Below are 14,802 nucleotides of genomic sequence, written 5' to 3' on the forward strand. Positions count from 1 at the left end.
AAATGAAACACACAGATCACAGAATTAAACCACCCAAACTGACCTTTAATTGTACATACATTTTAGGGGAAATACAAAAATATAATTCAAGAAAATTTATTTACAATAAAAATCATAATACCTACCAGAAAATAAAGTAACTTTCTGAAATAAAAATTAATGCCCAATACATGGCCTTGTTCCCGTGTATAAATTAAACTATAGCTTCTGTGACTTGCTAAAATGACATTTATTTCCATAGTGTGTATTTCAGATGATCAAACGCTTTTTAAATTAAAAAAAATCAATGATAATGCTGTTAGTATAATGATTATAGGTATGTTTTGAACGTGCAATCAGAGAGGAATTCCAATGGAGTTGTGTTTCATAAAGGCAGAAGATTGTCATCATGGGTAGGTATTGCAAGTCCACACATATTAAATTTGCAGGGAAGACTGTTTCTCTGTGAATGACTCAAGTAGGGGCTTTTTCCAAATTCAGAAAACCATTATTTTTGGCTTAAACCACTACATTTGGCTAAGTGAAGTAAAAAAAAAAAAAAAAAAAAAACTCATCTTAAGTGTGAGCTAATTGTCTTCCCTTGCCTTTCAAAGTCATCGAATTCTAAACTTGAATATGTTGTTTTTTTCTTGGTTCAAAGCAGAGCTGACATTACAATAGCAAGAGGGCAATCTGTCTTTCAAAGTGCACTGGCGTGAGCCGGCAGGGGCACCAACAGTTGAACTGAATTACACTGAGAACGTAGTGTTGTGGATCAGATTTTCCCTCCACCTGCCCAGAGGCTCACAGCCTCTGCCAGCATGGCGGTTTTGGGTTGGTGCTGTTTCTAGAGCCTGGCTCTGGCTCTAGGTTGTCATGGGTCCAGACCACTTTGAGATTCAAGTCTTTTGGAGGCTTTCTATAGTTTCTAAGATCCCTATCAGGATCTTTGGAGATTTAAGGCCACAGTTTAATACCAGAGTTTCCCAGTTTTCTCTTGGGAAAGATGACCTGGGGTCACAGTGAACCATCCAGGAAATTCAGCTCAGGATAGACTGCTTTGGCCCATCCCATTTCTGGACACCTAAAGTTAGGGCTGGCATTCTGAGTTGAATATCCACTATAGTTTCTTTCTCCCTTTTCATTCCACTGACTGTCAGGGGCAAAGAAAATAATCTAGGTCTTTTTATGTCACAATTCAGTTCTCTGATATACCAGGCTAAATTCTGTGTTTTTTATTTTACTTGAAAATGAGTCAGTAAACTTAAATAGGTATGTCTGATGTGATGTGATTTTTAAAAATATTTTAAAATTAAAAAAAATATTTACATATCCAATATAAGTAATTTTTTCTATTACCTTGAAATTTCCATTAATAGTAAGCGGTTTACTATTACATAGGATTTTAACTTTCAATTCCTTCTATGTAAATCTCAGTGCAGATGAAATAACAGGATTTAGTCATTTAACACAGTGCAAGGAACAGGAATATACTAGGAATCAAAGCGCTGGAAATCTATCAGTTCTTAATGACTTAAACTCATATTTTGGGACCACAGAGTGAAAATTTTGTTCCCACTAGTGATATTATGTCCAAGTTTGTGTTTTTAAGTTCTCAGGCATTATTTGAGAATTTTGGGGGGTGGTGAGGTACGGTGAATGATTGTACTTAACATTTTCATTTGGAGGGGAAAAAAGTCATCTGATAAAGGAAATTAATCTTCCAGATTCAAAGTAACTTCATAGTTTTATGTTTAGGAATTACCCATGAGCCTAGTTAATGCTATTTAGAACAATTTCTTAACTCTAGAATACTTGGTGGACAGGGAAGATTTATTTACATGCTCAAATTTTAGCTAAGTTAAACTTTGCCTGGTTGTTTAAATTAGTAGGAAAGCAAACCATTCATTTATTCTTTTTAAAATAAGGGATGATTTGACATAGATTGTGTCAAAATACACTGATTTCTAGATAGGTCTGGAATCACTTCTAAGTGATCATCTAGTCTGATAACCACTTATAGGAAATAGTTTTGCGTAAGCAACTCAATGAGACTAACATTCTTTTTTGGTTTTTTATTACAACTATACTGTAATAACACTCACTGCAAAAAAATAAGGTGTCTACTATTTCAAAGATCATGTTATAAGGGAAAAAATATCCTCTAATACCAAGTACTGTATTGAATATTTCAAACTGTAATCTGTAATGCAACTACACTTTAAAAACCTGCCAAATTAAATGAAAAATCTCCACTTTTATCTCATTTTAAAAATTATTATATCTACACTAATCATAAATTGTTGTTTGGGGGGAATTCATCACATACTATCCCATTTTCAATTTTTTGTTTTATAGTTTATTTTTGTAACATTTCAGATGAGTTTACACTGTAACTAAGATATGATTAAACAGTGCAAATTCACTGAAATATTTTATGCCAAGTTTACATATGCCAAACATTTAGATTTAGAAATATATTAAGATATGACTCATTGTTACATGATTTCCTATACAGTATGAGTCAAGCCATATTTCCCAGATGAATTTTGCTACAATACAACCATCCTATAAAGCAGATGTTAGTTATGGCCTCAACATCAGCATTAAAAGAGTTCCAGTGTATCTGAAGAACTGACCAGATTTTTCAGTTTTTAATCCTAATATTTGGCTTCAGACATAGCCACATATACGATACCCTGGAAATAGAATGAAGAGTATTAATCAGAATTACCTCTCTTAATAGTCTACTATTTATTGTTGAGAGGAAAATTCCTAGCCTTTTTGGTTACTATTAGCACGGCAGACGTTATAAAATAAATAACCTGACACTGACACACAGCTTCTTGTGGATGGTGAAAAAGCTGACATTAATGAGCTGAGCTTACTCAGTAATACTGAGTAATACTGTTGTAAAAAGAGAGTACTCCCACATACACAAACATACAGTACTACAAAGTACCTATGGTTTTCAGATTCATTGTCCAAAGAAAGGACAATCACAAGACACCGGGCTTGGTTGCTTGCACATATCCACTTCCTAGAGAATACGTAAGAAGTTTTATCTGGTCTGACTGTACACTGTATGTTTATAATGGTACTAGCCTAGAAGATTAAAATGGAAAACACAGTAACTATTTAGGGTTTTAAACAAATTACAAAACTACATGCTTTCTCATTCAACAGGAAAGCTTAAATCAAAAGGCACTGGATCTTAAATGCAATTGGTTTTTCCTCTAAAGGCCATGGAACATGCTCTTTGAGGGTAGGTTTTATAGATCCTTCTGACACCTTCCACGAAGTGCCTTGTCAGCATGTCTGTAGCCCAAACCACTGCTGAAATGTTTGTTTACTCTGTTTTATTAGGGTAGCTTCATTGTATTTATAAACTAACTTTTTCCCATTTCTCCAAGGAACCATTTCAAAATGATCTTCCAGATGCTGGCTAACTAAGCACTTCTTAACTACCATCCTCAAAGTTCAACCTATTTACTGGCATTTGACTGTGTAGAACAGGAAGTTTGTGTTGCATCTTGTGTTCTTAATGAAACCCGACAACAGAGGACTGAACGCATTAGTCTCAGAACAGGAGGCCTCAGGATGGCAAAGACCCAAGGGTCAATTATTGAATTAATTGATAAAAATCTAAGAGCTTGGAGGTCCCACTTTTCTTTCCGGGAAGAGGTTTCATTCATATATGCAAAAATCTGTAAGAAGCAAAAGGGGAAAAGGATGTTAGTTTTACATGGTAGCAGTGGACAGGCTTAGACCACATGCAATTTCTTAAGATTGAAAAGCAAAACGTGTTTTGTGTGTGGCCATGGTGGTGAGAGAGAGGTAGCAAAATCTCACTCCTCTCACACATGTTTATGTCTTACAGACACTCTGAAACCTAAGTATTGTCTCTTTCTGACAGATGAGGAAGTGAGTTAATAACAACATGTTGCATTTACTTCCAAAAACTGAATCTGGCTTCATTACGACAATTCAGTGAGAGGGCACACAACAGAGCCTGTGTTCTGGCCATTGGGCTGCCTGGGTTTGAATCCTGGCTCCACAGATAGCTTTGGGACCATAAGTAAGAAAACTAACCTCTTTGTGCCTTCATTTCTGCATCTTTAAAATGGGTGATAACGATAACAATACCTATTCTTGGGGTTGTTGGCAGGATGACAGGAAATCATCCAGGTCAGCTACTGAAAACTGCTCACTTAATAAGTGCCCCCCCCCCCAATGTCAGTCTTTATTATCTCCATTTTACCAGTGAGGACGCCACGGTGCAGAGAAGGTGAGGTACTTGCCCAAGTTCCCAGGGCTGGTTAGTGGCCGGCTCAGGACACAAATTCCAAGTCCCTTGACACCAGAGCAGTGCTCACCGTGTGCTACATCCAGGTCGCCTATGTTAGACCAAAGGTCTTCAGAACAAAGCTCTAAACACCGGAAAGCTGACACATCTTTACGCATTGGCCTATGTCCTCAGACCAGTATACCAGCTCTCATCCGATTTCTTAGATATTTAGGGAACAACACAACTTTTTGGTAAGATTGCAGAGAATGGACCAGTACATGCTTGATAAAGATCAAACATTTCCACATGGCTTACAGAAGAGAGAGAAACATGTAAATCACACCTAGTCGTTTGAAACCAGTTGTTTATAGAGCTCCTGGGACTTTCTTACCTAAGGCAGCTGGTGAGTTAGAGAGCTATTCCTTCTTTCCTCCACTCTCCCTTGCCAGAAGAAGGAATGGTTTGTTTCCTTTTACCCCCACTGCTTACTCTGCAGGCATCTGGCAACTGGATATACAAAGCAAATTGCAGGGAGGGAGAAGAGTAGTCATCTTCGGGTTGCTTATGTTAGGACAATATCAGGAAGGTTTGGCAGCCATAGGTGTTTATGCCAGAGAATCTTGGCTTATGGGAATGGAGAAAAGACTTGGCAGATGAGTAAAGGAAAAAAAGAAAGAAAGAACTGATGGTGGATGTCCCTGAGTATACAGAGAAGAGGAAAGTTAGGTGGGGATATGCAAGGGAGCAATACTTTTCTTGTTAGCTAAACTATTTTGGATGAGAAATTGATAGTACTTATATGGTGTATTTAAGGAGCGATTTTGAAGTTTAGGAATTCAGGATAACAGTGTACATAAACCCGATAGATTAAAATATATTAGTCACCACACACACACACACACACACACACACAAACTGAGCATTCTGTTGTAGAAAAAGTCTGTAGCTGAGTTTAGATCTAATTTTGCCGAAGAATATAATACTGGATTGTCTAGTGGGCCATGTAGAGAGGGCTCAGCCTCTAGTGTCATGGGTCACACATGAAGATGAGTCAGGTTTTCAGTGGCAAATAACCCAAACCATAGTTCCTGATCTCTTTAGAGTGTGACAGACCAATGAGAAGTGAAAAATGGTTTTGGAGGATGAAGCAATTCTGTACTATTTGTTTCCTTTTTTTATCCACTATGCTGAGTAATTTTTAGAAATGTTTAAAATTTTCATTTCAGGAGGTGGCCAATATGTTGTAGAAGATAATTTCCTCTTTTACGCTTGGAAAAGAGACATACTTCAGAGAACCTTGAGGTTCTTGATGTAAGTTTTGTCTTCTCCTACCTCTCCTTTTTTTTCCCTTCGGTTCTTGGCTTTTGCCTAGAGTTCACCATTTTTGATCTTGTGGACCCTGGGTTTTTTCTTTTTAATTTAAATTATACATAGAATAGAATTTACCATTTTAACCATTTTCAAGTGTCATTAAGTACATTCACATTGTTGTGCAACTGTACTGTTTGTATTTTTATTTTCTGTATATTATGATGTTTTGACATCATAAAAACTTTCTGGCTGGGGAGAGACTGCCCCTTCCAGGGCTAGCCAGTTCTTAGAGATAGCCTAGGGCTCACCCAGGAGCAATCGCTTAATATGCAAACTAACCAATGCAGAGCTCCGCTGTGTGGCTCTTTACCCCTAGGAGGCAGCTTTAATCATTCCAAGGCCTGGTACAGGGCGACTAGGGGCTACTCGTATAGCTTAGAGCCTGTCGAAATGCTTCAAAATAGCCAGTCCTAAACTGTTTACCCTACTCTGCCTTGCCTTTCCCTCAGAAACTCCAGTAAAGTCTGTGGCCCAGGCTCTCCCCAGCTCCTGCTTCTTTTTCCTCCTGACCTGCACTGGTACTTCCTCATGTGGCCCTGCACGTTACGCAGTGCTTCCTGTTTTTCAGACCTGTGAGTTTGATAAACTGTGTTTCCTGGAGCATCTCCTGTCTCCTCTTGTGGCTGCACTTGACTGACCATCATATAAAAAGAACAGGGAACAGCAACCATCACCACCATTCATCTCCAGAACTTTTTACATCTTCCTAAACTGAAACTCTGTACCTATTAAACACTAACTCCTCATTCCCTCTCCCTCCAGCTGATTCTGGATTTTAATTAAAGGCTGACACAATGGATAGAAGTCAATTAATGAATAATGTTTCGGTGATATTCTGGACTTCAGCTTCAGAGGCTGGTAGAATTTATACATGCTTTTGCACATACTACAAATAAATCTGCTATGAGAAAAATACCAAGGACTAATGTAAACCAGCCTAGTGAATTTTAATTCCTTAGGACAGACTCTCTCTATAGGGCTTTGCTAAGAATACAGAGCTTGTTGTGATACCTGGAAAGCGGCACAGAGGAAAATTAGTATTCTTTTGTCTTCCATAGAATCCTTGCCACCTCCATGGAAAACTTTATCTTGGCACTGACCTGGCACCATTTCAGCTACTTTCCTACCTTTAATGTGACTACATAGTGGGTTCAGAATTTTAGAGTAAGTGAGAAATTTATTTGGCTGTACACTGAAATCACCTGTGGATAATTAAAAATATTCTGATGGAAAAAATTTTTTAAATAAAGAAATAAAAATACTCTGATAGCTTGCTCCCTCTCTCAGAGACTCTGATTTAATTAGCCTGGGCTGTAACCCAGGTGTCAGGGCTTTTAAAGCCCCCCAGGTGATCCTAATATGCAGGCAAAGTTGAGACCCACTGCTTTAGACCCTTACCCCAAAATTGAAATAGTTTAAAGTTATTCATTTATCACACTTAAAAACAAAAGACCCACTTAGGCCTGGCCAATCAAACAAATGACATGGAGCTTCCAGAATTCAGTTCCTGGTCATTAATATAAAATGATTTTCCTTTGGAAACTGAATCCTATGGAAAGAGTAGCTAATATTTACTGAATACCTGTATGCCAGGCATGGTGCTAAGCAATTTGTGTCTTGTTGTGTTTAATCTTTATACAAATCTGTAAAGTGTTATTACTCCCATTATAGTAAGGAGGAGATCAAGGCTCAGACAATTAGTTATCCTGTCCCAAATCACACCGCAGGTAAGTGGGGAAGCCATGCAAATATAGCAGCAGGACCCAGACTTTCCTCTTAGCCACTACACACTCTGCCACCATCTATATAAAAAGCCTCTGATGTAAAGTCTCACATGAAATTCACCACTGACTGATTATGGGTTTGTAGGAGACTTTTTCCCAAATGTGTCACCAAGATTTATAGGTATTATTGCTCCTGTTTATAGATTTAAAAACCATGGCTATATCTAAGTAGCTACTTGGTTTTCTTTGGGTCTTTTCTTTCTTCCACGCTTTCCACAGCTAGATGGCAGGCAGTGATGATCACCTTGACCAAGGGTGTAGACATAACACACCACTTCTCTTTAGGGAAAAGGACCATAGTTCTTGCTGTCTAAATTTTTAAAAATCAGTGTAATTATGTCATTAGTTACAACCACAATTTCATAATATCAAATGGCAAAGGAAAAGGTGTCAAGTGAAAACACTCATATAGAAGAACTTTCTCTTAAAAGGTAAGGTGTGTTAAAATTCTTTCAACAATCCCCAAACACAACATTGATGATGTATGAATGATAAAGGGCCTTCCAGTAGTACATGGATATTAACTCAAAATATCACCAGGCAAAGTTTGTTTTGGTTATACATAGAGATTTCTGAATTTCTCTTTCATCCCTACTAGAATTGTGATACTGTGCATGTATGTAATTGACAAATTTCAAATCAGTTTTACAACCCCCATTCACGTTACATTTTACATAAAGAGTACCAGGAATGAATGGGAAACTCCAGTACTGTTTACTTGAGTTTGTTCTGTATTTCAAAGATCAGATTTCCACTAATCAGAGTAACCTAGAAATTATAGCTCTAAAGAATTTCTAAAGATGAAGACATTTTAGAATGAGTCAATGGTTCACTCTTGAAATTTTAGAACTGAATAAAATGCATAAGTACTTTATCCTAATGGCATGGGGAAAACAGTTTAAAATGACCAGAAGTTATTCACAATTATTAGTAAAGTAGTGAGAAAATGGCTAGATTTGGGTTGGAAATTAAGAGACAAACAGTATCTGAGTCAAGGATGGATGTCTGATATATTTCCTGTGTCCTGTTTCATTTCAGGAAGAAAGTTTATATTTATCACTGTGAACTGATGACAACATCTGATTAACATGAGGAATGTATTAATTTACACAATATTCCTTTAGTGCATAAACAGTTTGGAATATGTTGTTGGTCCTATGCATGACTTTATATTGGATCTCCAAAATAATGCTTTTTTAAAAAATCAGTTATATCTTATGTGTACCAACAGAAAATTTTATGTGAGGGGTAATCTGATTCTTTCTTAATTTAGACCAGCATTTAAACTAGCCGATCTCCTAAAATCTCAGACTCAGCCTTTTAATGCATAGGTCAGTGCAGAAGGAAAAAGAAACTGTACCCTTGGCCCCAGCTCAGGCCCCTTGATCTGATAAGGAGAAAAAGGTCTTTGCCATTGTATTTTTAAAGCTAAAAGTTGAAATTAAGAGACAAAGTGGGCCAGATATTTATAACATCTTCACAATTCTCTTATAAATCTTGGATTAATCTTCTCATATGTTACCCCTGAAACAAGTACTTTCTGACAGTATTGTGATTAAAAGCACAGGCTCTGTGCTTAAGCTGCTTGGCTTTGAATCCTGGCTCCAGCACTCACTCATGAGCTGCGGGACCCAGGGTAAGTTATTTGCCTCATTTGTAAAATGGGAGTAAAAATGTTACCTATTTGACAGATTGTTGTGAAGATAATGGATTAATGTATGTAAAAATTAGCACTCAAAAATGTTAGCCATTCAGGACAGGAATAAAGACGCAAACATGGAGAACGGACTTGAGGACACGGGGAGGGGGAAGGGTAAGCTGGGACAAAGTGAGAGAGTGGCATGGACATATATACACTACCAAATGTAAAATAGATAGCTAGTGGGAAGCAGATGCATAGCACAGGGAGATCAGCTCGGTGCTTTGTGACCACCTAGAGGGGTGGGATAGGGAGGGTGGGAGGGAGGGAGATCCAAGAGGGAGGAGATATGGGGATATATGTATAAGTATAGCTGATTCATTTCGTTATAAAGCAGAAACTAACACACCATTGTAAAGCAGTTATATGCCAATAAAGACGTTTAAAAAAATGTTAGCCATTTTGATGTTGATAATAATGACATTTGAAGTTGAACTTGACTTCATTACAGCGTGCTGGGCATTTAATATTTTGAGTTTCAATTCCCAAACTTTGAAAGTCCTAGACTGGCATTCTTGGAGGAAGCAGTAATTGTAACCTGCCCACACCTTGGGACAACGGCTGACATTCGTTAGCAGTTCAGGTTTCCTCAATTCCCCACTCCCCTCTTCTCATTCCTGGAGTGCTGATTAGGCTGTTGTCCCACTGGGTACACAGCTGTGAGCTCTCCTTGCTGGGCCAGTGGCATGGCCCATTTTGAGGGCCACAGAAAGCAGTTCTGTTATCCCGAGTTAGAAAGAGGCAGAGACAGGGTAGATTGCTAGTATTTTCTGGGACACAGGAAGAAAATTAGTTGGAATAGTTCATTAATAATTATTTTACATTGATACATTTTGCCTCGATAACATTTTAGATATACTGGGTTAAATAAAATATATTAATAATTAATTTCAATTATTTCTTTTTACTTTTTGTCATGTGGCTACAAGAAAATTTGAAATTCCTTATGTGGCTTGCATTTGTGGTTCATGCTATATTTCTATTGGGCTGCGTGTGCTATTTTAGAAGAACAGGAGAATTTCTGAAGGCAACCAGAAGCCCTTGCCTTTTCTATCAGAGCCCGGGTTAGGATATGTGGAAATGATTCCTGCCTTGGGCGGGAGATTGGTGTAGGCGATTTCTGACCACAATTTTAGTGTGGGCCAAGTAGAATAAAAGGACATGGGGGAAAAGCACCCCCCAGGGACACATGCCAAGCACTCTGAAATAACAGAATGTAACGTACCATTCAGTAGCTTTGAGTTTTGAATTGTCAGATAAGCCTTCCAAGAAGTAACTAAATTCTGGATAGTGTAGCATTTCATAATGCTTAAAGTGCTGTGTAAATGAAAGATACTAACAAGTATCAATAATCTAGTATAAAATTAGTCAATGGTCAAAGTAAATTTCCCTATTGAGAGATGACTTGGTACTTCCCATTTAGGGTACAGTTCAAATATCCGTTTTGCATCTACTGGGTTATCTGTAGTTCATCTGGAAAATGTGTCATGTTAGCCCCAAGGCAAGAAGTCAGCTTGGCCAACTTTTTAGATTACATTAACACTAGGCATTTTTCCCACTCTTTGTCTGGGACTCTTTGTCATGCATACATGCAGAAGAGACCCTAGATAATATTTGCTGACACTGTCAATGCCAAGGAGTGGCTTGAAGGAGCTAAAGCCCCCTCATAATCTTCATCTGGCCCCCCAAAACCATAAACAGGCACTCAAATAAAAACTCAGCTTCAAAGCAAACTTCCTACGTGCCCACCCTTTCTAACCAGACTTCTAGTTCTTCCATTTGGCAACTCTGGAGTTGCCCCTGGCTTAACAGTAAATGAAACGAGTGCGTGTGTGCGTGTGTGTATCTGAAAATCAACATATGGCAATGATGGAATTCTCATGACAAAAGGGAAATTTACTTGAAAACAAGGGAACCTATTGAAAATCACTGCCTTTATTTAAAAAAATACAGCTTATGCTGCGGGTCCGTCATGATCAAGGGGGAGACCTTTTCCTCCTGCTCTCCTCCTCAAAGGGAATAACAATCCTTTTCACAAGTGTGTGCTCACCTCTGAGCCTGTTCCCAAGCTATTTAAGTAGCTGAGGGTGGAAGGTATTTTTATACATACACACTCACAAATGATAGATAAAACTCGAAGAACGGACATCCTGATTTCCACCAGTCCAAAACAGGTACCCCCCAATTCAGAAATGGTTTATGTCTCTCATGTTAAATTCTAAGTTGTTTAGTGGAACTTGAAATGCTTTCTCTCACAGATACATGTATGTTCTGCATCCTAGTCCCAACCCCAAAAAGTTAATTTAGCTCCTAATGTTGTTCTACCAGTAAAACAAAACAAACATGTGGAAGTCATGTTGGTTTCTACCTCACAGCATTTCTGTTGCAAACTCCCCAGCTCAGGGTGAATGGGAGATGCAGCCTCCCACATCCTACTTCATTTTATAAAAGGGCATCTTTTACATACTCCACCTCATTCCTCTCAAAGTGTAACTTATTGATTCAGAGCAGCTTCTACCCTGACAGAAGATGGGGCAGAAGTGTGAGGACAGTGGGGACCAGGGAGGAGAGAACATAGGTAAGAAAGGGAGTTAATCTGTGTGTGGGGGAGGGTCATATCTAGGCTTTTAGGATCCCATGTCCTCTCCCACCCCTATGGATGAGTTTATGAAGATAACCAAAAGCAGTGAGGGAGGCGGGAAGTAGGATAAAGTTACTTCTTCAGCTTCTACAGGTCACACTGACCAGTGGCAGCATCGTTTATCTTTTTCTTTTCTCCAAGACTGTGTCAGGTGAGAGTCACTGCCAACTGTCTATTCCCTGTAGGGTCAGTCTTGTGCTTCTGAAGATTAGGAAGTGGAGCTGCTAAAACTGAGCTCTCATGTCTCTGTAAGAGGCCAGCACATGCTCGGATACATCCCAGGCTCTGCTACCCACATTACACCTTAGGAGGCTCAAACTCACAGCATCATGGAACTAACCACTGACGTGGCCCCCAAATAGGGCAGCACCCAGCCCAGAACCTAGGCAAGGGGTTCCTCCAAGCAAGCAGCCTTTCCTCTAATTATCATTATGAACATATCATGAATCTTCATGGCAAAAAAGAGTTATACTCCCAATATGTAGTTTGGGAAATCTGTAAACTAGGTTTTATTGAACTTTTAAGACAATGAATGCTCTGGACTTCTGGCAACATGGACCCTTCTCACCTGGGACCATTCTAAATGTCCATTCTCAGTGGAATGCTATGGGTTGAGTATTACATTTTGCTCTAGGAGAAGTAGAAGGCAGAGCCTGGAGAACTAGCACCAGTGGATGGGGGGCACCGGGAGGAAAACTACAGCTCAGGAAAGTCAGGTTGTAACTGAAAACTATCCAAAGGTGGAAGGGGCTGATTCTTCGTCAGGTACTAAGCCAGACTGGCCTTGTACAGCAGCTTCGGGCTCTAGGGTGGCAGTCTGCGCTGGCTTAGTGGAGAGCCAGGACTCCCTTTCAGGGGGACTGTGTTGGTAAATGAGAAGCACTAGCATAGAGATGCCCGTTTGCTGGGGTTAGGGAAGTAGGAAGTGAGGCAAAGGTGAGAAGTGAGAGGGGAAGGCTATAGACCCTTTACAAATGAGGCCATAATTTTACAAGTTGCAAAATGTGTGTGGTGGTGGAAAGGGTGGGAGTAAGAGGGAAGAGTGTGAGAAGGCTGCCCAGTTCCTCTGTGGAAATGAAGGGAGCGACTCACCGTGAAAGGCAAGGAGCAGACGGCGAAGGTGATGGTCATGATAGCCAGGAGAATGAGATGGTCCGTCTCCTCTGCCATGGATACCCTTTCCCCTTTCCTGTGGCTGCCAGGGCCACCCCGGCTGCTGCCCAAGGAGGGTCCGGAGCGGCTTCTCCTGCCCCGGCGATGCATGTGGATGAGGTTGAGGATGACACTGAAGTTGCAGGCGAGCACCGCGATGATGAGCAGTAGCAGCAAGGTGGCGTAAAGCCGCAGGTACGTGGTCTGCTCATGCCCGATGAAGCACCACGTCCCAGGGCAGTACTGGGCGTACTGCCGGTGGTCCAGCAGCGGCAGGGAGCAAAAGAGCAGGGAGACTGTGTAGATGGCGGGCAGCACAGCCAGGCCACCACGGTATGTGACCCAGCGCTGGTAGAAGTAGGGGTGTCCAATGGCTAGGTAGCGCTCCAGGGCCATGGCGAAGAGCATGAGCATGGTGGCCAGGCTGAAGAAGGTCATGGAGAAGGCAAAGTAGGTGCACACGCGCCTCTGGGGCTCCAGGGCCACCAGGGTCTGGTTCCGCGCATACGAAGCCAGCACCACAGGGCTGATGAGGCAGGTCCCCAGTAGATCGGTGAACACCAACTCTGTCACCAGCACGTGGAACAGCGAGATGGAGTTCCCGCGGCCGGCGCTGCGCCCCGAGTCCCCCAGCCAGCGGCGCACCAGCAGCACCAGCGCGATGAGGTTCCCCAGCACCCCGGCCGAGAACATCACGGAGCTGATGGCTGGGCTTTCGCCGGAGGGGAGCCACTGTCGAGTATCGCAGTTCTCTGGCTGGGAGTCATTGGACGTATTGCCCATGGTGGGGCGCCGGAAGAAGAGATGCGTCCTCCTCTCCCGCCGGCCAGCACCTGGCTGGAGGAGGGTCTGAGAGCCGGAGTGCTCCGAGACACCCAGGGAAAGGGGAGGGACCGAAATCCAGAGCCCCCTGCCGGCCCCCAGCGCGCATAGAGGGCGGGCTCTGCCCGGGTCTCCCAAGGCTTGCGGAGAAGCCGCTCTGCTGCCGCATCCATACGGCGCTCCACGCTCCTCCGCCGGCCCGCGCCCAGGGAGCCGCCGCCGCCGCCGCCACCTCTTCCACGTCTCCCGGGGGTGGCGGCTGTCCCAGAGCGAGAGCCCGCGAGCCGCCGGGAGGTGGGCGCGTCACACTGCTAGTCTCTCCGGGAGCGCGGGGGCGGAGTGCGCGCTGGGCGAGACGCGAGGGTGGACGGTGGGAGCAGCGGTCCTCGTTCTCCGCTGCTCGGCTTGCTGGATGCCCGCAGGCTGCCTGACCACCGCTGGGAAGAGTTTAGCCCTGGTAGAGGGCTGGGAGGGAGTACGGGGCACTGGCGGGGTCTGCGCAGGATTCACACAAGGCGGGCAACGCGGGGGAGAGCTAAGCGACTCACTAAAGAGTAGAGAAGTTAGGAGGACCCAGTTCCGTGAGACGTGAAAAAGAAGGGAACAACAGACACCAAAGACGGCTTGCAGTAAGACCAATATGTTCTTTTTCTTTTCTTTTAAAAAGCATTTTCAGGAAAACACACCAAGAAGGCGGGACCAGAGTTAGGAGGAAGTGAAAAGCAAGCCTGTGCATTCAAGGAACCAAAACACGCTCACACCAAGCTGCCTGTTGCACTGTCGTTTTGATTCGGTTCCCAGCATTTCGCCTTTTCTTATGTCAACACCATAACGAATAACCACTTGTTTAAAAAACCATTAAAAAAAAAGAAAAAAAAAAAAGAAATGTTCCTTGTGATTGTGTAGAATTGTGTTTGTGGGCACAGCTTGAAACCACTGCACATTGTTCTCTACTCAAGCTCAGCTGCGAAAGAAAATGTTCAGCCATACATTTTTTTCATGTTCAGTTAACCGTTCAGGACCCATCTGGAAAGAACCGTTCCTGGTAAAGCTGAATTGGTAAGTG

General features: G+C 41.8%; 1 protein-coding gene across 1 annotated transcript; it reads right to left on the reverse strand.

Annotated features, from left to right (window-relative positions):
* Positions 1-2,441: 2,441 nt before the first annotated feature.
* Positions 2,442-13,974, reverse strand: PTGER2 (prostaglandin E receptor 2). Its single transcript, XM_060098115.1, has 2 exons — positions 12,855-13,974; positions 2,442-3,686 (listed from the first exon to the last, which is right to left on the reverse strand). Exons 1-2 carry the CDS (start codon positions 13,695-13,697, stop codon positions 3,465-3,467), a joined length of 1,065 nt encoding a protein of 354 aa, XP_059954098.1. The 5' UTR covers positions 13,698-13,974; the 3' UTR covers positions 2,442-3,464.
* Positions 13,975-14,802: the final 828 nt, after the last annotated feature.

This window comes from Mesoplodon densirostris, chromosome 4 (genome assembly GCF_025265405.1).
Source record: "Mesoplodon densirostris isolate mMesDen1 chromosome 4, mMesDen1 primary haplotype, whole genome shotgun sequence".
Taxonomy (NCBI): domain Eukaryota; kingdom Metazoa; phylum Chordata; class Mammalia; order Artiodactyla; family Ziphiidae; genus Mesoplodon; species Mesoplodon densirostris.